The following is a 27,236-nucleotide window of genomic DNA, read 5'->3' as shown; positions in this document are numbered from 1 at the left end:
TTACTGTGTGTTTCCATTGTTTTTCCATGTCAGAACGTACGGCAGAGACTTGGGAATTTGCATGCCTGAAGCCAGGTTACTCTTGTGTTCCACAACTATGTTGCTTGCAGGGCTGTTTTTGCCACAGTAGTTGGCTGTGCCCCAGACAAATGGGGTGCTGGTGTGTTCCCACAAATCTTTATCCCAGTCTTCCTCACAAGGAGGATACTGCCAAGTGCTCTCAGCCAGAGTCTCTTGTCCAAGGTTCCTGGTTTGGTTGACAACATCCTGCTCAGTACAACTCTTGTCATCACAGCCTGAGATATGATGACTAATTTTGGCTCGAAGAACCTGGTGGCGAGCATTGAAGGGACAAGTAGCCAATTTGTTTGTGACATCAGGGTGATTCTTTCTGTACTTGATAAGATGATAAGGAAATCTGCAGGCCCTGATCTATTGGTTTTTATCATAGGGACACTGAAATAGCTTTTCAGGGTCCAGGGAATAGATGTAAGTTTCTTCCATGTTGGAAATGAAGGTGCCAAATTCAAGTGCTCAGTCAAGACACACTCAGGTAACTGCTTTTTTTTATTCAACCTGCAACTCTATGGTGGCAGAAGGAACATCATTTCACACCAGAAATCCAAATGCTTTTGATCTCCAGGAGATAGCATTCATCGAGCAAGTGGATCTAACAACTGTAATTGCATACATGGCGATGCACACATACGTGGCTCAGTCCCACATGCAGCTGAATCTCATGAACTAATTTTCTGTTCTTGGCATGCAAGGCCACGATTCAGACCAGCCCCCTCCATAGGAAGGAAGGAACTGGGACCCAGAGATGCATCAGTGAGGGTACAGCAGGGTGCTCATGGCCTGGTGCGGTCTTAGGCTTCCCTGCTAGGAACTAAGAACTCCAAGGTTGGGTCTTGCAAGAAGACTGGGCCCCAGTGAGTAACCCCTAACCCTGACATTGCCCATGGTCACAGCTCAGCAGTTCTTTAGGGTCACTGCAGTCACCAAGCAGGACCCATTTCCGCTCAGTTGTAGTGGGAACCAGCACCTTCTGCTGGCCCTGGGAAACGTGGAGGGCAGCATGCAAAGAATAAAACGAAGACACACAACCACCAGCCACGAGCACAGAGATTGAATGAGTCTCTCAAGGGAGGCAGTGAGAGCAGGGACATTCACACACAACCAATCTGGTGGGATGTGTGGCATAGGTCAAATGGGTGATGGCAAGCACAACCAATCAGAACTTGGTCACTCCCTGCAAAAATATCCAGGAGCTCTAGTGAACCCCAGCATTCCCAAGCAGAGTCAGAAGCCACTTCCCCACACAGCTCTCCCACCATATGGCAGGACTGGTGGCCTTGGGGAGGAGGTACCCAGCTATTGTCGTGGCAGAGTTACACATCCTCCTCATGAGCCCACCTACTCCCTTCTCCAAGATAGGCTGTGTGCACTGATGGGAAGAGGAGAGGGCAGAGGCGCTGGGGCAGGGGTTCTTTGTCAACACAGGCAGAGAGCTGCCAGGCAGGCATCCAGTGCACCAGCAAGAACAGGCAGGCCAGGCCAGGTTGGAAATACATGGTAGTGCTGCCTTTGTTGCTGAAACTTTAGTGAACTTTTAGTGACTAAAACAAGAAAAACACTCCAACTAGTTAAGTTGCCTTATGATGTTAAATTTCCTCCTGTAAAAGTACAATCCAGCTAACCTTGCACCATAGATTATACTAGATGCCTGACAGATGTACCCCTAGTCATTCTAGGTGTCCCTTGTCAGCCTCAGCCCTGAGCCCTGGGGTAGTTCCCACAAGGGAAGTACACAGTGCCATGTGGCCTTGCAAAGAATGCTGGACTCACCTCACTGCACAGGACAAGAGCCCCAACCCAAGAGAAGGTGGGGACAGAAGGTGAATACTTGCTCAGTGCCAGACCTCTCCCCTCATCCTCCTCTTCCAATATAAAGGTACCCAAAATTAACTCTGATCAAGCTAGGGCTCCGGGCCACAGGGGAAGAAGGCAGTAGACATGGGTCAGAAGGCTACCTTGTCCTCAGTTTTAAATATTAAAGTTTACATCTTCTGATGCCTCTTCACATAAAACTGGGTCATACACTTCCTATTTAGCTACCAGCCTTGTTGCAAAAAAGTAAAAATACTTTGTTGTTGTTAAGTACGTTGAGTCAGTTCTGACATAGCAACCCTGTATAGGGTTTCCGAGGAGTACCTGATGAGTTTGAACCACCAACCTTGAAGTCCAGTGCTTATCCTACAGTACCACACAAGGACTCAGAAGTACAAATTTTAAACGTTGAGGCCATGCAGAATCTGGGGTTTGCTCCACAACAGTGGAAGAGGGCCATTCAATAACTCTACAACCCCAGCAGCTGACACTATGGTGAAGACATGTTGGTTATACTATGGTCTCTCCCACATGAATTTAGAGATCATCTGAAGAACAGATTTGATACATTAAACACTAAAGACTGAAGACCAGAAGAGTTGTGGGATGACATCAAGAACATCATGCATGAAGAAAGTAAAAAGTCATTAAGAAGACAAGAAAGAAGGAAAAGGTCAAAATGGATGTCAGAAGAGACACTGAAACTTGCTCTCCAGCGTAGAGATGCTAAAGCAAATGGAAGAAATGAGGAGGTCCAATAGCTGAACAGAAAATTTCAAAGATCAGCTCAAGAAGATAAAGCCAAATATGAACAATAAAATGTGCAAAGATCTGGAATCAAAACCAAAAAGGAAGAACACACTCAGCATTTCTCAAGTTGGGGGAACTGAAGAAACAATTCAAGCCTCGACTTTCGTTTCTGAAGGATTTTCTGGGCAAATTATTGAATGATGCAGAAAACATCAAGAGAAGAAAGGAATACACAGAGTCACTGTACCAAAAGGACATGGTTGATGTTCAACTATTTCAAGAGGTAGCATATGATCAAGAGCCAATGATACTGAAGGAGGAAGTCCAAGGTGCAGTGAATGAACTGGCAAAGAACAAGGCACCAGGAATTGATGGAATATAGCTTGAAATCTTTCAAGAAAGTGAGGCGTCACAGGAGGCACTCACTCATCTATGCCAAGAAATTTGGAAGACATGCCGACTGATTGGAAGAGATCCATATTTGTCTCCATTCCTGAGGTGACCCAAAGGACTGCAGAAATCATCAGACAATCTCTTTGATATCCCATGCGAGTAAAGTTTTACTAAAAGTAATACAGAAACGGCTACAAGCATATATTGACAGAGAACTTCCAGAGGTTCAAGCAGGATTCAGAAGAGGCCGTGTAACGAGGGGTATCATTGCTGATGTCTGATGGATCTTAGGTGAAAGCAGAGAACATCACAAAGATGTTTACCTGTGCTTTATTGACTGCGAAAAGGCTTTCAACTGTGTGGATCATGACAAGCTGTGGACAACATTGCGAAGTATGAGTATTCCAGAACACTTAATTGTGCTCATGAGGAATCTGTACCTGGACCAAGAAGCAGTTGTTCGAATAGAACATGGGAACACAGAATAGTTTAAAATTAAGAAAGGTGTGTGACAAGGTTGTATTCTTTCACCATACTTATTCAAGCTGTATGCTGAGCAAATCATCTGAGAAGCTGGGTTATATGTAGAAAAACATGGCATCAGGATTGGAGGAAGACTCATTAACAACCTGCAATATGCAGATGATACAACCTTGCTTGCTGAAAGTGAAGAAGACTTAAAATATTTACTGTTGAAGATCAAAGAGCACAGCCTTTGGTATGGATTGCATCTCAATGTAAAGAAAACCAAAATCCTCACCATTGGACCAATAAACAATTCTTATCAATAGAGAAAAGATTGAAGTTGTCAAGGACTTCATTCTTCTTGGATCAACTATCAATACTCATGGAAGCAGTTGTCAAGATATCAAATGACGTATTGCGTTAGGCAAATCTGCATGCACAAGACCTTTTTAAAGTGTTGAAGAGCAAAGATGTCAGCTTGAGGGCTAAGGTGCCCCGGACCCAAGCCATGGTATTTTAAATAACCTCATACGCATGCAAAAGCTGGACAGTGAAAAAGAAAGACCGTAGAAGAATTGATGCTTTTGAGTTATGGTGTTGGAGGAGAATACTGAAAGTATCATGGGCTGCCCATAGAACCAACAGATCTGTGTTGGAAGAATTGCAGCCAGAGAGCTCCTTGGAAGCCAAGATGACCAAACTTCATCTCTGATACTTCGGACATATTCTCAGGAGGGACCACTCACTGGAGAAGGATATCATGTTTGGTAGGGTGGAGAGTCATAGAAAAATAAGAAGACCCCGAGCAAGATGGATTGAAAAAGTGGCAGCATCAATGGGCTCAAGCGCAGCAACGATAGTGAGGTTGGCCCAGGATCGGGCAGTGTTTCGTTCTGTTGTGCATAGGTCACTATGAGTTGGTACCGACTCGATGGCACCTAACAACAACAAAAAATGTGTTTGAATTTTTTCATAATCAAGTTTTAATAAATGGTTCTTTTAAGAGACAGGAAGTAGCCTTTCCTAGCCCCTGCCCTGCACTTAGGTATTTAGAATGGAGGTTGCAGAGCTGGGCAGGGGCACCAGTCTGTCTCCAGCTCAACACAACTCCCTTCCACAGACCTAGCATCCAGAGGCTTAGAATAAAAGGCATTGAAGATCAAGCTAAGCAAGGTGCATACAGGGTTCCTAGAGGAGCCAGGGCCACCTTCTACATAGTCCCTTTTGCTGAAAACCCATGAGAACTTCACACATTCCATGTACCTTTCCAGCCTGGCTCTACTCCCTTAGAATCCAAAGCCCCAGGAATCAACAAGGATGTTGGTAAAGTGCTGGAAACCCCACATAAGCCAGGAGTAGACAGGGGCTGTGAGTGGATGGAGCCCATTAGTGGACAGAAATCCATGAGTAGACAGGGGGCTGTGAGTGGGCAGGGGCCTATAAGCAGACAGAGGATGACAGTGGGCAGTACCATGAGTGCATAGAAACCTACTCCCGGGGGCTGCTGGGTGGGGGGATCTTCAGGTCTGAGGGCTCCGCACCCCAGATGTCCCGGGCGTATTCCATGATGGTCCGGTCGCTGGAGAACTTGCCTGAACAGGCAATATTCCAGATGACCTTTTTAGTCCACTCCTTTGGGTTCTGTGGAGGCAATTAATTTGTTACAGGACCAAGGGCATGTAAGAGAGTCTGCATTCCCAGAATTGTCTGGCCATGCCACATGAAGTTGTCATTGATCTGCAGAGGGCAAGAACCCCTGGACCCAGATTCTGCCAGTGCCCTGTCCATGGGCCCCACTGTCCTTGCTCCCTATTTCATCTTCTGGGCCAGCCTTGGCAGCCCCGCCAGCACTGCATACCTGAGGCCATGGCACACCCCCTGTGATTTGGTTCCTGGATCGGACCTTGGGTTGGGAGCAGAAGCCGTTCCTCTGACCTCATGGAACTCAGTGGGCAAACACCAGCTCCCTACCATGCATGCTTTAGTCTGGTGACTCCTCTGACGCCAAAAGAAATTCAAGGTTCTAGGTGGGAGGCAGTGCCGGGTTCCAATACTAGCCCCTCCAAATCACAACACATTAGCTATAAGGTTGCTGAGATGACACAGGATGGACCACAGCCTGAAGAGAAGGACCAGGATGTGTGTGGGCCGCAGGCAGTGGCAACACTGACATCTACAACATGGTCAGAACTTGCCAAGCCCCTGACCAAGGCCAAATGGGGACTTCCCCAAGAGGGTGCAGGCCAGACAGGAGAAGAGCCCTCCCTGGTACTGTCCCCTGGGCTGCCCATCATGGAACCAATGAATGTTACCTGGTATAGCTGGTCCACCTTCGTCTGACAGGCCATGTAGTCCTCATAGTCTGCAAACACCTTGAACCTGCAGCAGGAAAAGAGTCTGTGCCTACCAGCATGTACCAGGGTGGACAGCAAACAGCAGAGCCCACACAGCGTGAAAGCAGCCAACAGACTGCAGATAGAAGCAGGAAACAAGAATACTGAAGCCTACCATGCCACTTCTGACCAGTCTGGGCCATGTCCATCTGACCACGGGAACTTCTCTGTGAGCAACACTTATGTATTGAGAAGAAAACTTTAGGGAAAAACTAACTTTCCCCAACACTCCTTTAAAGAAATTCAAGATCACACTCTGTGTCTCACATCCACCTGTTATCATTACATGTGACAACATCCCTGCATGCCAACTTGCCTTTCTTTTGGTGATGCACGTTAAAGCTGAGGCAGGCGGAGGTTCTGGGGAAGAACATTTCCAGCCACATACCCACCCTAATGTCTACCTGGTCTAAGTACTGGTAACACATGAAAAACTGTATTTCTTGGTGTTCTGGACAAAATGTAAGCTTTTGAACGTGGAAATATACTTTGTTTACAGTTGAGTCAGAAATATAATTTAAAAAATTATTTCAAGTCCTAGTTTCACCATAGACTTCTGCCAGATTCCTGTTTATATAGTTGTGCATACATGTGTATGTATGTGGTATGTGTGTAGTTATCATCTGGTCAGAATGAAGCCAGTTGACAGAACAGTTACCAAAAAGCAATGACCATGATGATGGTAGCACAAAGTGGTAAATGTAATTAATGACACTGAACTATACACATTAAAAAAAAAAAAAAAAAAGGCAAGCACTTTGCTGTATCTTAACACAATAAAATAAATATTTTAAAAAGCAATACAAAACAGTGTTCAAAACAAAATAAAAAGAAATTGAAAGGAAAGAGGCTACTTCTCAGCATGTTTGGTAAGCACCATCGAGTCGGTTCTGACTCATAGGGACCCTGTAAGGGGTTTCCAAGGAGTGGCTGGTGAGTTTGAAGCGCCGCCCTTGTGGTTCAAACCAACCTTATGGTTCACTGCACTATTCTGCAGCGCCACATCAGGACCCCATTCAACTTTTAGCCAAGAGCAAAGAGCTGTTATCAGGGCCAGCATTTTATAGTCATTTCTAATGAGAAACAAACATCTTCACCATGTTAATTACACTGTGGTAAGGCACTAACTGCATTAATACAATGTTACTGACACAAGTTAGTTCTACATTATCACAGCATGTCAACGCAGGCCATCACACTCGGCGTACCTCATCACCCTCTCCAGCCCACTTCACAGAGCATTCCTGCCTGCCCACCCTCTTGGAGACAAATGCTCATGTTCACTGAAATGTCCAACCCCAGGCCTGGGAAGCACCCCAGCCAGTATCATCGGGGCAGTGCCTGTGTCCATTACACCCATTCCCCAGGTTGATCAACACCCTCCTACTGCTCAGGATGGCCACTGGCCATGGTTCACTCCAGCTCTCATTCAGCAGTGGCTCTGCCCAAATCTGGGCACACTGGGGAGGAGAGCATCTCACAGTCACTTCTAAACACTAGCACTCAGACCCTAGGAGGGCCTTTCTGACCTCACTGTAACTGAGGGTCACACAGCAGAGGTCAGCAACAAGTCCTATGTCAGGCCCATGAGAGGACTAGTTCTTACCTGTCATGGTGCATCAGCATGTTGACAATGTCTCTGAAACAGTCGGGCTCCTTGGGAGAGAAGTATCCACTGCTGATCTGGTCCACCACCTGCTTCAGCTCAGGGAGGCGGTCATAGTACTCTCTGGCATTGTACCTGTGAAGACCAACTCACACAAGTCAACGTCAGTACCCAAGAGTAGGAGCCCCTAGATGTTCTCCCAAGTTCAGGGTCTATGCTACCTGGGATAGCAACTCAAAAGAGGATTGCTGGAACTGTGATGTGCAATGGATACAAAACTAATGTCATCTGCTACTCTTCTTGAAAACGGTTGTTCCTAAAAAATGTATAGTCTTGGGTGTAGCCCACATGGCCTAAGGGGGCATTTAAAAAGTTCATGGAAAAATAAAAGCTAATGAAACCTTTCTATTAAATTTTTGTTGTTGTTTTTAAACCCTCTGTATTTCTGCTGCAAAAGGCTTCCTCCTATAGAAGCCTGGGCAGTTTTCAGACCCACATGTGGTGCCCATAGCCCCTGCCCCTACAGCCTTGTGCTCAGTCACACACTTGGAGCCCCTGCATCTAGAGCCATCACACCTGCATCCTCACCTTATACCCCCCACTGCTTACCAGAAGGGGTAGGGTTTGAAAAGAGCCCCTCAGTTGAGACCGTGAAGATGTAGAGGAAATGCAGACTTAAGACAAGCAGGCCCACACTATCAACTTCAAGGATGGAAGGGATACAGGATACATTCAGAAAGAGCCTTGGGTGGGGGCTGGGTGGGGTGGCGAAGGCAAGCAGGAAACAACTCTGGTGATATTTACATTTCACCTGCTGGTGGACAGGCCTCGCCAACTCTCACAAGTATATACACAATTAGACAATACTGCCTTTTCTTGTCTTTTCAACTATCCCTCAGAATTAGACCAAGGTGATCTCCTCAAGGTCAAGGTCAAGGTCATGAAACACAGGCAGCATGAAGAGTCATTAAAGGCAGAGAAGACTGGAGAGGTAAGACAGCCATATGCAGTGCAGACTGGGTCTTGGACCAAAAGATGATGTTGCTGGAGCAGGGACGTGGAGTGTAGTTAACAATAATGCATAGTGTTGACATCCCATCTTGGTCCCTACAGGTGTACGTGATGGAAGGCACAAACAGCGGGAAGATTAGGGACAGCACAAGGACCCTGTACTACCTCTGAACCTTCTCTGTAAACCTAACTTACTTTAAAACAAAAGGTTATTTTAAAAAGCCAGACAGATATCATCTCACCCCAGCACTAATAGCAAAGTTCAAGAAACAGAAAACAACCAATGCTGGCAAAGATGTAGAGAGACCAGAACTGGATTCCACTTTTACACTTAGTGGTGTGAAATGGTGCACCCACTGTGGAAGACGGAGCTCTGGTAGCATAGTGGTTACGAGCTGCCAACCTCAAGATTAGCAGTTCGAAACTACAAGCAGCTCCACGGGAGAAAGATGAGGTGTTCTGCTCCCGTAAAGATTACAGCCTCGGAAACATTGTGCAGGGTCACTATGAGTCGGAACCGACTCCACAGTACTTAACAACAACAACTGTGGAAGACAGCATGGGACATCCTTAAAAAGTAGAAAATAGAAATACCATGTGATCCAACAATCTTTCTACATTGTATATATCCTAGAGAACCACAACGCAAAAGTTGTATGCACACCAATGTTTCTCCTAGCACCATTTACAACAGCAAAAAGCGGAGACAGCCTAAATGCCCATCAACAACAAATGGATACACAAACTTTGGTATGTACAATGAAATACAATGTTGAAGAATAACCATGAATCTGCGAAACGCCCCATTAACATGAGTGAACTTGGGAGGACATTATGCCGAGTAAAACTAATCAATCACAAAAGGACAAATACTGTATGAGATCACTACCATAAAAGATCAAGAAAAGGCTTTCACACTAGAAGAAATATTCTGTGATGGTTACCAACGTTGGTAGTGAAGAGAAAGTAGTTAACCGGTGAGACGGTAGACCACGTGTTAACTTAGGTAATATGGAAGGCAATAGACAAGAGGGAGGTTGGCAGAAAAATGATGAAGGCAAGGAAAGGCACTGGAAAAAGTACAAAAGTTAAAGGGAACAGAGGTAAGTACAGAATCCTGCAGCAACAGTGATCTGTGGGTAAGTACATGGATTGAGACACAGGCTGAATACACTGTGAGAGGGAGCATACCCACCACACATATATAAAGGTTTGATAGAGGGTATTTGTACATGCACGGGTGTTTACTTTTACTGCAAACATATCTGTGAATGTGGTAGAGTATATATACAGGGGGCAAATTATGGAAACTTCTTAGACATTATCAAATACTTTGAGGGAATGAGCTGCTGGGTCTGGAAGTGCAGAACCATAGTCTCATGGGGTACCATGGCCAATTGGCATAACATAGTCCATAAAGACAATGTTCTATATCCTACTTTGGTGAGTAGTGACTGGGGTCTTAAAAGCTCAGAAGTGGCCATCTAAGGTGCAACGATTGGTCTCTCCATATATGGAGAAGAGTGATGAAAACTGAAGACAATTGAAAACAATTAGTACAATGGACTAATGGACCGTGGGAAAATCAGTCTATAACCCTGAGACCAGAAGAAAACTAGATGGTGCCTGGCTACAGTTGGCCATTACCAACTGCTCTTAAGGGGATTACATTAGAAGGTCCTGGATAGAGTAGGAGAAAATGTGGAACAAAACTCAAAATCATGAAGAAAAAAAAAAAAGGCCAAGACTACTGATTAGATAGACTGGTGAAACACAAGCCCAAAGCCCTTGGTCACCCTTCAGGTCTGGAACTGAACTTAACCCCATGGCTCAGTTTTCAAAGACTGTATAGATACATAGGGGGACAGGAGTGCTGGTGGCTCCACAGGATAAACAATGGACTGCTAAGATTGACAGTTCAAATCCACCAGCTGCTTAAGTTTTCTGCTTCCATAAAGATACACAGCCTCAGAAATCCTAATCAGGTCAATAATGAGTCAGAACTGACTCCATGACACCTAACAATAACACAGGGGAGACAACAACACTAGTGAGGCAGACAAACAATGGCCAACCATTCAAGATCAAAAGGGCAACATTTACTCAAGGACAAAATTCAGAAGAGTGGGTAAAGGAGGAATGCAAACAAGAAACAGAGGGAGGAAATGGGGTAAGTGATATTATTCTGAGGGGCTTTCAATCAATAAGATGAAACAAAAACACTTAGGAATATATAATAATTTAAACAACCAAAGGCAAGCCTGCCTCCTGGCTGCCGGCACACAGCCTTTCTGTTTCCATGAGTCTAGAGTCCTCAGAGTTATGGTGTTGGAGGAGAATACTGAAAGTGCCACAGACTGCCAAAAGAACCAACAGATCTGTGTTGGAAGAAGTGAAGCCAGAGTACTCCTTAGAGGCCAGGATGGCCAAACCTCGTCTCTCATACTTCGAACATATTGTCAGGAGGGACCAGTTGCTGGAGAAGGATATCTTGTTTGTTAAGGTACAGGGTCAGAGAAAAAGAGGAAGGCCTCCGGTGAAATGGAATGGCAAAGTGGCAGCATCAATGGGCTCAAGTGTGGCAACAATTGTGAGGTTGGTCCAGGATTGGGCAGTGTTTCGTTTTTTTAACAGGGATGCTATGAGTTGGCACCTACTTGATGGCACCTAACAACAATAAGAAGAGTCCTCAGCTGCTCTCTCTCTCAACATCATTATCTTTGCCTCCATCTCTGGTGTTACTACTTCTCTGAGCCCTAACTTATTGATTGCAAAAATGGGGTGTCATCACCCTGTGGCCAAAGAAATTGGGCTTGGGAGCCACCTGCCCTGTGCTATTACCTTGGCCACACTCCTGTGAAGGGAGTAGTGTCCTTTAGTTATCAAGGGAAGAATGGCGCTCCGTGGACTTCACTGGAAGGAGGTTTATTCATTGAGAAACCCAGTCTGAGCACAGTAGAATCAGAGTAACCCAAGGGCACCCTAATCTGAAGCCGGTCTAAAATGGCTGGCCACCCCCAATGAGCTGTGCTGTCCCCTGCCCCACACCACCGCAGGTCCAGGTGAGGGTGCTGGGCACACACCCTTTCCGGTCCAGTGCCTCCACTTCCTCCACCCGCATGCCAAAGATGAAGAGGTTCTTCTCCCCCGCCTCCTCGGCCATTTCCACGTTAGCGCCATCCATGGTCCCAATGGTGAGGGCCCCGTTGAGCATGAACTTCATGTTGCCCGTGCCAGAGGCCTCGGTGCCCGCAGTGGAGATCTGCTGCGACAGGTCTGCAGAAGGAATCACTACAGCAAGCACAGGAGGGTGGTCGGTCAGTTGCTTGCAGCTACCTTCTCATATGTCCTGAGGTGCTACCTTACTCTAAAAGCTACAGCAAAGGCCTCGCTTCCCAGGGCAGAAAGGAAGATGGGTTCCAGGCTGGTGACCCAGGGCAGAGCCTCCAATCCTGTTCCTCTCTGTCCCTCTTCTCCTCCCCAAAAAGGTAGCCACCACCTGAGATGGATGGTACAGTGTGTCATCACTCACCCCAGGAAGGAGCCAGAGAAAGCCCTTCCAGGCTTCACTCCCACAACCCCGACATCCATTCCAGAACTGAGACCAGAGCCACTCTCCCCCAACCAGCCTTCCCAAGCTCCCTTTCTTGATTCAGAGCAGCTAAGGAAAATGAATCCAAAATAAAGTCTCCTATGGAGAAGTCTTCTAGATGACAAAGGCCGTCATTTAGAAACTTGCAAGGACCACAGCCAAACCAAAGCCTGGTGAAACCTCTGGTACTGGTTTTCATTTCTTATTATTCTGTTGTCAGTCTTCCCATAAGACACTACAAAGCATTTGCTGGAATATGCGTGGCCATTACTCCTCAGGTCCGATGTGCCAGTGTTCCATATCAGCCACCAGTCATTGGCATGTGCAGCAGCCAGGCATGAGGTTCTCCCCATGGGCCCATGCACCCCTGACTGGGTAGGCAGAAAGACACTCCTGGTCTTGTCCTGTGACTGGCTGTCCCTGTCCAGGGCAGACTAGCTTGACCTTCTACCCCATAGTACCCTCAGCTCATTGTGCTGCCCCCTCGCCATTTCCCCAGTCTGGAGGTGGGTTCTTGGAGCCAGTTCTTGTCAAAAGGGGGCGAAGGATCACAGTAGGAAGGAGGCTCAGCAAATACAACAGAGATGACCCCACATCTATCCAGAGGCTACCTGAGTGGGCCAGATGGATTCTAATGGTGGTAGGAACCACCATTGGCCAGCCCTAAGATTAGGGCATGCATCCTAGTTAGTTGAAGGAGCCATGTAAGATTCAGTACTTGAAGTTCAACAAAGGAATAGTCAACTGCACCAAAGTTCCTAACCAGCCCCTGTCCAGGGTGGCCCTAGTCCACCTTGAAGGCCACCATGCCCAAGACTATTCAGCAGAGCAGCATATTCCCAATATAAGGCCTGGGGAGACCTGTAGCCTCCTTGGCATGGAGCAGCTCATCAGGCAGCAACTGCTGGCATCACTCTGCCACGCACACAGAGCCTGGGAGTCTGCTCAAACCATTCTGCTGCCAGGACACCAGAGGCAGCCAATTCAGAAGGATGTCTGGGTCAGATGAGTGTGCTCCCAGGCACCTCCTCAGGGAAGCAACACATGTCTAGTCCCCAAGGACCTCTCCAGTGTGGCAGGCCCAGTCCTGAATTCCAAACAACTGGTGAGTGCGGGCTTGCAGCTGCACCCAGGAAGCATCAGAGGCAAGTACTGGCCAGTGTGAAAGAACCATGCACTTATGGGCAGCCAGACCAGTGGCAGGAAAGGCCTCGGGGTGGAGGCAGGCAGGTGGTCCACACTCTTTCCCTACCTAGTTACATGGTATATCAGCAAGGTGACTGGGGTCCCAAGACAAGGAGGCAGGGTGACGAGACAACAAAACCAAGTGCCACAGGGGGGATGTGCAGAGGGGAGGGCAAGTAGCTTGAGGAACATTCTGCTGGTGGCACACACCAGTGCTCTCACAAGAGGGAGCACTTTCACTGTGACCTGCTGCTCTGCTGGGGACCTGTTGTCCTGACTGCACCCACCAACCATCTTGCACCCAGGAAGAGCAGGGCCCCATTCATGAAGGTCTTTCAAATACCTTTCTCTGCTAGAGATACACGGTAGTTCTCCAGGAAGATCACTTTGAGTCTGTCACCTACAATGGGGTCATGATTGACGACACTGCCAATGGACGTGACTAGTTTGATGATCATTTTGGCCATGTGGTATCCAGGAGCCGCCTGGAAGAGGAGGTCAGTGTAAAGAGGGTCTGTGTTGTCCTCAAGGTTCCTGGGAGAAGGCCAGGCCACTGTGAGGGCTACAGGACAGGCAGGTAGACCAGGGATCCCAGGGACACCGAAGCAGTGCTCTAATGACATGTCTTGCATGCAATCTGTCAGATGGCCCCTGCCTGAAATGTGTTTTTAAAAAATCCCCTCACTGAATGCAGGATGAGGTCCTTCATTGTTGTTGTTGTTAAGTGCCATTGAGTCGGTTCCGACCCATAGCGACCCTGTACAGGGTTTCCGAGGGTGTAAATCTTTACGGGAGTAGAAAGCCTCATCTTTCTCCCGCGGAGCGGCTGGTAGTTTCGAACCGCTGACCTTAAGGTTCACAGCCCGATTCGTAACCACTACGGTACCAGAGCTCCTCCTTCATAGGAACCAGAAATGTCTCAGGTAAACTCTGACACGTCAGTCTCTGCCGGGCACTTCCTTAAGTATGGTTTCCCAATTCCTGTGTGCTTTCCAAAAATTAGGAGAACTGACTGTCAGAATCATAAGAAACTCCAGGAGTATGACACCATCTCAGCAGTGAAGGCAGCACGTGGGGACTGACCACCCAGCTGCAGTGGCAAGTGAACCACCAGGAAAGTCGGAGGAAGACACAGGAGAGACACTGCAGACTACAGGAGCAATGAGACATACTCACAGTCTCCACATGAGGCCCTTGTTTTCAAATAAATGGCTACTTTAACCAGAGTGGGGCTATAGGCCCTTGACTGGAGTCAGCAACATGGGGATTTGTGACACATTTTAGGGGAGATGATGACACTGTGTGGTTATTTACAAAGAGGCCAGGTATGGTTTTGGAGAAAAATATCTTTCTGTGATAATGTGTGATGAAGTATTTAGGAGTGAAGCATCAAAATAACTGTGATTTAACCTGAAACTGACCAGCAATGCCTGGGGAGATGAAGCATGTGTGGCAAAATGTCCAACTGGGGAACTGGGGAGAGCTTCAGGGATTTTTGTGATTCTTTCTCCTTTGTTCATGGTTTGAAATTTCTTTTGAAGCTTTTTAAAAAGTCCATACTCTTGCAAAAGGCAAACAACTGAACCCACTGATGAGTTAATTCCAACTCATAGTGTCCTTAGAGGAAAGAAAAGAACTGCTCCTCAGGGGTCAATACCTTTTAGAGGAACTCAAACACCAACAGGAGAAATAATGTGGTGTCTAGGATTTGCCTCAGACTCTGGGGCGAGGGACAAAGCAGAGTTATTGTTGGGCTGAGGGTAGGTCCACAGCTCCTACACCTGACTGCCTTGTAAACAGTGAACCGGAGCACAAGATATACTAGCGCAGCCCACTGGCCCAGGCTTGAGGCGTGTCTCGGGTTGAGGGTTAGAGCAACTGGTTGGAACTTGGTCTGTGGGCTGCTGCTTCAGTCCAGCTTTTCAGAAAGAACACTGAACATAAGAATGTGAACTGCCTGTCCCTAATAGTAGTACATTGAGATTCTGGTGTCCATTCTAGGACTCTAAGAGTCTGTGCCACATTAAATAAAATAGATCGAAAGTAAGCTGGACTCCAAGTCGCCCACACTGATGGAAAACATGGTCACACTGTACTGTAATTATGGGACACAGCTGACTGGTGCTCGAAAGGAGTTTGTTCCAGCTGTGGTGAGACCCTGGCAAGCCCTGGGCAGGCAAGGGTGCCTCAATTCAGTAGCGGCGACAGGCACTCAACTGCCATTGTGAGTCATTCTCTTGTCCCACAGGCCATGTTAGCAGGTGACCTCTGCACTTGGTGCTGCCTGCCTGATACAGTTGTTCTCAGCTTTCTACTCACTGGGACGGCTGGTACCAAGTTCTACAAGCCATCTACCAAAAGCTGGGTAATGGTTTTAAGCCAATCTTAGAAACGAATGTCACAGGGAAATCACTTACCTTTCCCCCGATCATGACAGTTCTGGGCACAAAGGACTTTGTTGGAGCTTTTCTTATTCCTGCAGACAAAGGAGATCCAGTTAGGCACCAAAACTGCACCCCTAGAAACACTCATAGAAAGAAATACCAATGGTCCACCAAATGCCCCACACCACAGTGGCTGAAGACCCTAAGACTAAGACCCAGAGACAAAGACACAAACAGGTCCACACGTGAGACAGACTATGCACCCTACTCTCCACTTCCTCCAGGTGGGCCAGGAACTGCTGGCACAATCAAGACTCCCTGAGCTCTGCTCTCAGTAAGCACTGTCCTCACACAGTCTCACAGGAAATGCTGCTACCTGACTTCCAGGTATGGACACCATTACTCAACACCCTCAAACAAGTAGGCATTTGTGTGTTAAACCATGCTTTAGGCATGTTGTTCTGATTACATGGAGAGACAGAGATGAATTTAAGATGTGGTATGTGGTAATGGGCCATCAGTATGGGGCAGGGGGAGGGTTCTCCCTTAGAAACTGGGTTAGAAGTCCCTAACTCTCCACACTCCTCTCATCAGAACCTGAAGACTCCCCACCACAAGCTGGACTCAGGGCCTAGTTAGAGTGGTGGGTCCACCTCAGCCTCCCCAAACAAGGTTGTCCTGGCTAGGTCAGTGATTTGCAGAGTCTTGGGGTTAAGGTTACATAAAATGAGGATGAGAGTCAGCCACGGCTAGCTGCTCACTGAGGAGAAAGGATAACCAGATACAGATAGTATGCTGTCATTGTTGTTAAGTGCCATCGAGTCAGTTCTGACTCTAAGCGACCCAGTGTAGGGTTTCCAAGGAGGAGCTGGTGGATTTGAACTGCTGACCTTGTGGTTCGCAGTCCAGTGCTAATCCTATATCACCATACCAGAATTCCTTATCATGGTTTATTTCTAACATGTGATTTCTGGTTCTAGTAGGTATGTGACTGGAAACCTTCTGACGTCTGAAAACCACACAGAATAATAGGGAGAAAAGGGAAAAAATAAATGAAAAATCCAACCAACGTTTTTTCTAAAACTAAGAAAGAGGAAAGGTATGAATGCTGCTATTATTTTGTGACTTCTGCAAAGCTCAGTGTCAGGTCAGTGGGCAGATGGGCTGCCAGCAGCATGGGATTCAAGGGTCTCCTGTCTTCCCAGAAATGGGCAATGGGAGCAGCTGGAGAACTGGGAGGCATGGGGAAGCATGGAAGGAAGCCCTACAAGCCAAGAGTAGAGCTAGGCAGCATCTCTTCTACAAGGGATCAGCCCTTGGAAGGACAGTCTGGACCTTCTGTTGATAGTGACCAACAAGCAGAAGCCAGGGCTGATCATGTAGCCTACTGTAGCAAGCTAACCTTGAAGAGATGGAAGGAATGCTGCCAGAGAGGGTCCCCTTTGATATTTCAACAGGAAAACTGTGAAGCCAGGAAGCTTCTCTGGAGTTCCATCCAACTCCAGAAACACTCAAGGGCAATCCAACTTACTCTAATACAAACAACAAAAAGTAAGAGCACACAGCTTCATTGCAGACCATGAGAAGTGGAGTCTACAAACCAGCATGCAAGGTGGTTTGTAGATGAGGGGGCCAGGGCTCAGTCCTCAGGGTCAGTGAGTCAAGGAGCCTGGGACAGAAGGACTGGCAGAGCACAGGGCAAAGGAAGGAAGAACTACTGCAAAGATGCATAGCCTGACTACAGAATCAATTCAGGAAGAGAACCCATAACACAGTAGGAGACACAGAGGGCAGGAAAGAGAGATATCAACAGACAAGAGGATAAGTAAAGAGAAATAAATCACATACCAGTTGTAGTCCCAGAAGAAGGACACCAAAGCAGGGGGACCAAACACTGTAAATAAATACTTCAGGAAAACCATCTTGAAATAACATAAAATATCAGTCAATACATTTAAAGAGCACTCTGAGTACTAGGAAACTGACCTCCAACAAATCAACACAAAGACAGGTCCTTGGAAACCCAGGACAGGTAATAGGGGTAAATCTCTTAAGAGTGAGAGAAAATCACACAGCTCCAGACTTCCCCATGCCAACATCCTATCCGTAGATAGTGGAGAAAGATCTAGTAGACACTTATGCAAAGAAAATGAGGTTGATAACTTAATATTCGGAACTGAAATTGTCCTCCATCTTTAAAGGCTACACAAACTATTTTGAGTAAGACCTCAGGAAACACTGTCTACACAAGCTAATGTTGTGGCCTATAGGTACAGACTCCAACCAAAAGGAGTTGGTGGGATGGGCATGACAAAAGGTTTGGTGGTGAGTATAGAATAGATCTGACAACAGATCAAAATAAGACAGACATTAGCGTGACATAGCAACGTGCAAACACAGCTCTGTTGTTGTTAAGTGTCGCTGAGTCACTTCTGACCCATAGAGTCCCTGTATAGGGTTTCCAAGGAGCAGCTGGTGAGCCTGAACTTCAGACCTTGCAGTTCAAACCAACCTCGCAGTCCAGCGCATTAACACACAGCAACACATCACAAACAGAAGAAATAAAGAGAATGTTTACAAGTTGTGAAGAATGTAGCCAGTCAATAAACAAGTTGTGTAGAAATTGTTGAAAAGGAACTTAAAGTGCTATGTAAACCTTAATCTAATACAAATAAAACATTATATTTTTTAAAAGTTAACACAGGAGACTTCAGGTGAGATAGTGGACAAGGCAGATGTACTACACGGACACTCTACAACAAAGAGAGGACAGGCCAAGTAAAATGGACAGAGATGAAGTTTTTGGCACCCTGAACTTCAGAAGAAAGGTCAGAGAGGTGGATGGAGTGCTTGCTGAGAGAAGAGGTAATGGAAATAACTAAAAAAAGAATTCAAAAGAATGTTACGTACCTTCAAAGGATCAATAGAAAGATCGAGGAAAGCAAGGAGAACACAAAAATATTTTAGAAGAATTTAGGAAAATGTTACAAGAACAGACAAAATAAATGCAAAATTAGAAACAATACAAAGTTTGCAATTAGAAATCCAGAATATTAAAATTAAAAATCTCAGAAATGGACAATACATTGAAAGGGCAAAGGAATAAATGGGATGGAATCGAAACCCGAATTAGTGAGCTTGAAGACAAATCTCTCAAAACTATATACTAGAAGAACAATCAGAACAAAGATGAAAAAACTCCAAACAGGATATATTTCAAAAGAAGATCACCAAGACATATCATAATCATAGTTTCCAAAATCAAACAGAAGGAAAAATTCCTCAGAGCAGCTCAGGAAAAATGAAAAAATTACCTACAAAGGAGAAACCATGCGGGCAAGAAGACAATGGGATAACATACAGAAAACTCTGAACGAAAAACATTACCATCCAAGAATCATATACAAAGCAAAGTTGTCTGTCAAATAACAACATGAAATTAGGTTATTTCATGACAAACAGAGAAAGAAGTTTGTAGTGACAAGACAAACTTTACAAAAAATGCTAAAGGGTGCCCTTTGGACTGAGAACCAACAACAGCAGACAAAAACCTGAGATTATCCTATATGACAACACCACCCAGAACTCAATCCAGATACGTTGTTGTTGTTGTTGTTGGGTGCCATTGAGTAGGTACCGACTCATAGTGACCCTATGCATAAACAGAACGAAACACTGCCCGGTCCTGGGCCAACATCACAATGGTTGCCACACTTGAGCCCACTGATGCTGCCACTCTGCTAATCCATCTCGTGGGGGTCTTCCTCTTTTTTTCTGCCCCTCCACCTTACCAAACATGATATCCTTCTCCAGCGACTGGTCCCTCCTGACAATATGTCCAAAATATGAGACAAAGTTTGGCCATCCTGGCCTCCAAGGAGCACTCTGGCTGCACGTCTTCCAACACAGAGCTAGCTGTTGGTTATTTTGGCAGCCCATGGCACATTTAATATTCTCTTCCAACACCATAACTCAAAAGCATCAATTCTTCTGTCTTCCTTATTCACTGTCCAGCTTTTGCATGCATATGAGATTATTGAAAATACCATGGCTTGGGTCAGGTGTACCTCAAGCTGGTATCTTTGCTCTTCAACACTTTAAAAAGGTCTAGTGCAGCAGATTTGCCTAATGCAATACATCATTTGATTTCTTCACTGCTGCTTCCATGAGTGTTGATAGTTGATCCAAGAAGAATGAAGTCCTTGACAACTTCAATCTTTTCTCCATTGATAAGAATGCTATTTATTGGTCCAGCAGTGAGGAATTTTGTTTTGTTTACATTGAGATGCAATTCATACCGAAGGCTGTGGTCTTTGATCTTCATCAGTAAATATTTTAAGTCCTCTTCACTTTCAGCAAGCAAGGATGTATCATCTGCTTATCACAGGTTGTTAATGAGTCTTCTTCCAATACTGATGCCATGTTTTTCTTCATTATAGCCCAGTTTCTCTGATTATTTGCTCAGTATACAGGTTGAATACATATGGTGAAAGAATACAACCCTGTTGCACACCTTTCTTAACTTTAAACCATTCAGTGTTCCCATGTTCTTTTGAACAACTGCCTCTTGGTCCATGTACAGATTCCTCATGAGCACAATTTAGTGTTCCGGAATACTCATACTTCGCAATGTTGTCCATAGCTTCTCATGATCCACACAATTGAAAGCCTTTGCGTAGTCAATAAAGCACAGGTAAACATCTTTCTGGTATGCTCTGCTTTCAGTCAAGATCCATCAGAAATCCACAGTGATATCCCTCATTCCATGTCCTCTTCTGAATCTGGCTTGAACATCTCGAAGTTTTCTGTCAATGTATCCTTGTTGCCGTTTCTGTATTACTTTTAGTAACACTTTACTCACATGAGATATCAAAGATATTGTCTGATGATTTCCACATTGTTGGGTCACCTCTCTTTCGAATGGGCACAAATACGGATTTCTTCCAATCAATCGGCCAGGTAACTGACTTCCAAATTTCTTGGAATAGATGAGTGAGTGCCTCCAGTGCCACCTCACTTTCTTAAAAGATTTCAATTTTCATTCTATCAATTCCTGGTGCCTTGTTCATTGCCAATTTCTTCAATGTACCTTGGCTCTTGATCATATGCTACCTCTTGAAATGGTTGAACATTAACCATTTCCTTTTGGTACAGTGACTCTGTATATTCCTTCCATCTTCTCTTGATGTTTTCTGCATCATTCAATAATTTGCCCAGAGAATCCTTCAATAATGAAAGCTGAGGCTTGAATTTTTTCTTCAGTTCCCTCAGACTGAGAAATACTAAGCATGTTCTTCCTTTTCAGTTTTCTGACTCCAGATCTTTGCACATTTTGTTGTAATATTTGACTTTATCTCTTCGAGCTGACCTTTGAAATTTTCTGTTCAGCTTTTGTACCTTCTCATTTCTTCCATTTGCTTTAGCATCTCTACACTGGAGAGCAAGTTTCAGTGTCTCTTCTGATATCCATTTTGATCTTTTCTTTTTTCTTGTCTTCTCAATGGCTTTTTGCATTCTTCATGCATTATGTTCTTAATGCCATCCCACAACTCTTCTGGTCTTCAGTGGTTAGTGTTTAATATATCAAATCTGTTCTTCAGATGATCTCTAAATTCAGGTGGAAAATATTCAAAGTTACGTTTTAGTTATCATGGACAGCTTTTTCTCTTCATTTTGAGTTGTGTCCCATCAGCAAATGAAGGTCCCGGGGACTTTACTCCCACGGGCTTTACTCCATTCACGTCATCAAGGTCAACTGTACTTTGAGGAGGCAGCTCTTCCCCAGTCGCATTTTGAGTGCCTTCCAACCCGAGGGGCTCATTTTCCAGCAGTATATCTGACTGTGTTTCTCTGTTATTCATAAGGTTTTCAGTGACTAAATATTTTGAAGTAGTTCGTCACTCCTTCTTCCTAGTCTGTCTTCGTCTGGAAGCTCATCTGAAACCTGTCCACCATGGGTGACCCTGCTGGTATTTAAAATACTGGTGGCATAGCTTTCAGAATCACAGCAACTCACAAGCCACAATAGTACGACAAACTGAGAAACAAGTGGTGGCAATCCAGATACAGAAGTATTTAAAATAAAACAAATCTATAAGACTGAAAACAAGGAACTAGAGGTGTCAATTTATAATTAAGTCAACTATAAAGCAAAGCAAGGGAATAGTGGAGAACTTCTACATGGCAGGAAAGTCAAGTAGATCTCAAGATTAAACAGATTGTTTTAAGTAGGGAAACAAATTAATAAATTACAGGATAACCTCACAGAAAAATAATACATCTGCACATCAAAATTAAAAATAGAGGAAAATCAGAAAGATTAAGCAAACATTAACACACATAATTGAAAATGAAGGGAACACCCACAAACAGAATAGAAAAATTAAAAGGAAAAAAAAAAAATCAAGAAGCAACCAAAAAAAAAAGGCACACAGAAAAATGACAGCAATCAAATCATGTGTATTGATAATTATACTGAATGTAAACTGATTAAATGTACCAATTAAGAGACATAAAGAGCAAAATGGACAAAAAAAATAAGATTCTTCAATAAACTGTCTATAAGAGACATGTCAGAATGATGGAGACAGCCTAAATGCCCATTGCATACACACAATGGAATATTACACAGTGTTGAAGAATAAGGATGAATCTATGAAACATCTCACACCATGGTTGAACCTGATGAACATTTTGCTGAGTGAAATTAGTCAATCACAAAAAGACAAACATTGTATGAGACCAAGACTCCTTGTATGGTGCTGTAGGATCAGCAATGGACTTCGGACCACAAGATCGGCAGTTCAAACCCACCAGCTGCTCCTCAGAAACCCTATAGAGGGTCACTATGAGTCAGAATCAACTTGATGGAACTTAACAATCACAATGTTGTAAAAAGTTTTAAAAAGATTTTTGTGATAAAAGAAACAATCTTATGGTTACAGGGTAGAGTGGGAGGGAAAATTATTCAGGGGCTATAGGTAGTGTAGGAAACAAGGAGCTCTGATAGTGTAGTGGTTATGAGTCGGGCTGCTAACCTCAAAGTCAGAAGTTCAAAATTACCACCCATTCTGAGGGAAAAAAGAGGAGGCTTTCTGCTCCTGTAAAGATTTATAGCCTCAGAAACCCTCTACAGGGTAGCTATGAGTCGGAACCAACTCCATAGCACATTACCACCACCACCATAAGGTAGACATATGTTAACATAGGTGATTATTGAAGTGCCGTCAAGTCGGTTCCGACCCATAACAACCCTGTATAGGGTTTCTGAGGAGAAGCTGGTAGACTTGAACCACCAATGTTGCAGTTAAAACGACGTTGCAGTCTAGCTCATTAACCCACAGCGCCACATCAGGACTCCAACATAGGTAATAGGGAAGACACTATACAACAAGAGGGAGATCAGCAGAGGAAAGATGAAGGTAACAGGAGACACAGGGAGGAATAGAATAGTTAAAGTGAATAGAGGTAAATGCTGTTAACTGCTGCTGCATGGAGGAGATTGTAATCATGTAACGAAGCAAAGTATATGATTTGTTGAATGTAAAACTGCTCTGCAAACCTTCAGTCAATTCACAATAAAAATTACAAAAAAAGTTAAACACACCATTATCAACAAACTGAAGTGACAATCTACAGATTGGGAGAAAATTTGGGGGAACCATTTTTAATATCCAAAATATATAAAGAACACCGACAATCTAATAACAAAAAGACGAATGACCCAGTCAAAAACTGAGCACATGAATAGGTGTTCAATGTCATTAAGGCAACCCCATAAAACCCAAATCTGTTGTTACTGAATCAATTCCAACTCAGAGCAGAACTGTTCCAGAGGGTTGTCTTGTCTGTAATCTTTAAGCAAACAGGTCACCAGGCTTTTCTTCCATGGTGCTACTGATGTGGGTTTGAACAGCCAACCTTTAGGTTAGTGTTGTTGTTGTTAAGTGCCACCAAGTCCTTTCCAACTCACACTGATCTTGTATAGGGTTTTCAAGGAACGATTGGTCGGTTTGAATTGGTGAACTTGCATTTAGCAGTCCAGTGCTTACCCTATACTGTCATATCAGGGCTCCTCATTAGTCATTAGTGAGATATCACCTCAATCCCACTAGAATGGCTATAATTTTAAAACTGGAAAATAAATGTTGGCGGGCATGTGGAATAACAGGAACCCCATTCTTTCCTGGTAGGAATGTAAAATGGCACAGCCCCTGTGTAAGACAGTTTGGCAGTTCTTCAGAAAGTTGTACTCGGAACTTCCATACGACCCAATGATAACTGTCCTAGTGTACCCAGAAGTAAAGTCAGGAACACAAACAGAAACCTGTACACTTTTTACACTAGCTAAAAGGTGGGAACAGCTTAAATATCCATCAAGAATGGATAAGCAAATGTGATACATACACACAATGGAATATGACTCAGTCATTTAGACAAATGAAATATGCTGTGCCATAGATGAACCTTGAAAACATTACGCTGAAAGAAATAAGTCAGTCACAAAAGGACAAATACTATGTGATCTCCCTCAAATGAAATACTTAGAATAGACATATAGAGACCAGAGTTTATTAGTGGTTTTCATGGTTAGAGGGAAAGAAAAAGGGAGAGTCATGTTTAGGGGGCATTTTCTGTTAAGGGTGGTGGAATAATTGGGAAAAAGAGAGTGGAAAAGATAGATGTATAACACGATGAATGTATTCAAATTAACAGAATTATACATGTAGAAATTATAGAAAAAAAAATAGTTAAATTGAAAAATGTTTTGTTATATATGTTTTATACATATATATCCATATATTGTTGTTCTCAAGTGCCATCAAGTCAGATTGGACTCATAGTGACCCTATGTAGGGTATCCAAGGAGCAGCTGGTAGGTTTTAACTGCCGACACTGTGGATAGTAGTCCAGAGCTTACCCTACAGGGAGCACCACACCAAGACAAAAAATAAAGAAAGAGTTGGTCCCTTAAAAACAAGAAGAAAAGAAAAAGCAGAAGAAAACACATGAGATATGAGAGGGCTTCAAAACTTCATGGAAAACCCCATTATTATTTAATTCCATTTTCCCATGAACTTTTGATGCTCCCTTGTATAAACATGTAAGAAAACACACAGATAAACACTAAAAGGTGAAAATATTGTTGGCTGACAAGAGGGTGGTGGTAGAATGGAGGAAAGGGGTTACAAGCTTCTTTCACTGTTGCTAATAAACCAAGAACCAACAAACAATCTTACATTCCAGGAACAGAGGACCCTAGGACCATCAAGGGAGAAGAGCATGAGTGGAATATGGGACCAGAGATGGAGGCAGAGATGATGACATAGCGAAGCAGAGCAGCTGAGAACTCATAGAAAGAGAAAGGTTGTGTGCTGCCGGCCAGGAGGCAGACTTGCAGAAGGTGCTCTTTGGTTGTTTAAACGATTATATATTCCTGGATGTTTTTGTGTACATAAAAAAAAAAAAAAAATAGAGGGAATAGAAGCAAATACTGTTGAATGATGATGCATGGAGGGGATTGTAATCATTGCAATGAAATGAAATACAATAGGATGAGTCTAAAACTGATACTGATGTTCTCCCATGTAAACTATCAGTCAATTCATATTAAAACTTTTAAAAAAATTCTAAATACAAAAAGATATATAAAAAAACAAAACAAAACAAAGCAAAAAAAAAAAAAAAAACCCAATAGAATTGCTCAAGCAGGGAAACTGGACAGCATCGAGGAAATAATGAAGAAAAATGCAAAACATGCACTTGCAAAAGCAACCATGGCAAGGAAAAAAACACTAACTAGCTAATGCTAGAGTCCTGGTGTGGTGCTGTAGGGTAAGCACTGGATGGCAAGGTCAGTTTGAACCAAAAAGATTGGTGGTCCAAATCTACTAGTTGCTCCTTGGAAACACTATATGGGGTCGCGTGAGTAGGAACCAATTGGATGGCACTTAAGAACAGTGACTATGTAACTGCTGCTCCTAGATGGAGGTGGTGGAGGGGGGTTGTCACACTAATCAGTGAGCCACTGGCTTATCTAACTGTCATCTCAAATGACTTTACTGAGGCTTAGTGACAGGCATGGAGTCCTGATGTGGCACTATAGGATAAAGCAAAGGACTGCAAGGTCAGCAATTCAAACTCACCAGTGGCTGCTTGGAAATGCTATACAAGGTTGCTATGAGTCGAAAATGACTCAGTGACACTTCATAACAACAACAAAGTGACAGATACACAACATCAAGATAGCATCTATTGTATTACAACATGATTCAGCGATGCTGTTGTGTTAGGTGCTGTCAAGTGGGTTAGACTCATAGCTACTCCTATGTACAAGAGACTGAGACACTGCCCGGTCCTGTGCATCTTCACCATCATTGCTGTGTTTGAGCCCATTGTTGCAGTCATGGTGTCGGTCCAGCTTGTTGAGACTCTTCCTCCTTTTTGCTGACTCTGTACTTTACCAAGCATGATATCCTTCTCCAGGGACTCTTCTCTCCAGATAACATGTCCATAGTACATGAGATGAAGCCATCCTCATTTCCTTGGAGCTTTCTGGCTGTACTCCTTCCATGACAGATTTATTCATTCTTTCAGCAGTCAATAATATATTCAGTATTTTTTACTAACACCGTAATTCAAATGCATCAGTTCTTCCTTGGTCTTTCTTATTAACTGTACAGCTTCACATGCATGTTAGGTGATTGAAATATCATGGTTTGAGTCATGTCCATTGTGATAGTTAAGGTTTTATGTCAACTTGTCTGGGTCAGGATGCTCAGGGATTTGGTAGTTGAAATGTAGTTACCCCCATGATGAGATCTAATATAATGTAACCACCTCTATGATGAGCTCTGCTATGAGCAGCCAATCAATTGAAAAGAAGTTTCCTTGGGGGGCGTGGCCTACTTCCCATATATTGGACGCTCAAGCAAAGCTGCTTTCTGCTGGGTCTTGATCCTGTATCTGGCTTGTCATCTGGACTTGTCACCTGCTCTATTAACTGCCGATCGTGGGAGTCATTAGCAGCCTGCCATCTTGCTTGCTTGACCTGCCTGCCTACTACCTAAACTGGTCATCTTTTTTTTGTTGTCAAGTGCTGTCCAGTTAATTCTGATTTACAGCAATCCTGTATACGGTTTCCAAGGAAAGCTGGTGAATCTCAACTGCTGATCTTGTGGTCAGCAGTCCAGTGCTCATCCTACAAGGCCACACAAGGACTCCAAACTTTTCTTCATATAGAAATCTATATATAAAACCATCTTCACTGGTTTTACTTCTCTAGAAAACCCAGCCTAAAATACACACTTGACTCTTCAAAGCGATATTGTAGCTTTTTTTTTTTTAAATGTTTTATTGTGAATTATGGGATAGTTTACATGGGAGAACATTAGCTTTACATTCATCCTATTGTATATCATTTCATTGCCATGGTTACAATACCCTCCATGCATCATCAACCAACCAAAGGGTATATCCCGCAACCAGCCGCTCTCTCTCTCTGGGTCTAAAGTCCCCAGCCGCTCCATCTCTCTCCACGTCATCGTCTCTGCCTACATCTCTGGCAT

The 27,236-nt window shown here is 44.2% G+C and overlaps 1 protein-coding gene and 1 pseudogene across 3 annotated transcripts in view; both read right to left on the bottom strand.

Annotated features, from left to right (window-relative positions):
* LOC102815931 lies at positions 1-504 on the bottom strand (annotated as a pseudogene).
* A 4,482-nt stretch (positions 505-4,986) lies between these two features.
* Positions 4,987-27,236, bottom strand: part of PYGB (phosphorylase, glycogen; brain) — a 71,849-nt gene continuing 49,599 nt past the window's right edge. For all 3 annotated transcript variants that reach the window (XM_006860669.1, XM_006860670.1, XM_006860671.1), the window contains 6 exons: positions 15,703-15,761; positions 13,629-13,770; positions 11,592-11,799; positions 7,498-7,632; positions 5,811-5,877; positions 4,987-5,139 (listed from right to left, as the gene is read on the bottom strand). In XM_006860669.1, coding sequence (XP_006860731.1) covers positions 4,987-5,139; positions 5,811-5,877; positions 7,498-7,632; positions 11,592-11,799; positions 13,629-13,770; positions 15,703-15,761 — 764 coding nt within the window. The remainder of the gene's footprint in view (positions 5,140-5,810; positions 5,878-7,497; positions 7,633-11,591; positions 11,800-13,628; positions 13,771-15,702; positions 15,762-27,236) is intronic.

Source organism: Chrysochloris asiatica, unplaced genomic scaffold, assembly GCF_000296735.1.
Source record: "Chrysochloris asiatica unplaced genomic scaffold, ChrAsi1.0 scaffold00039, whole genome shotgun sequence".
NCBI classification, from domain to species: Eukaryota; Metazoa; Chordata; class Mammalia; order Afrosoricida; family Chrysochloridae; genus Chrysochloris; species Chrysochloris asiatica.
The sequence above is the reverse complement of the archived record's forward strand: the minus strand, read 5'-3'. Positions and strand labels throughout refer to the sequence as shown.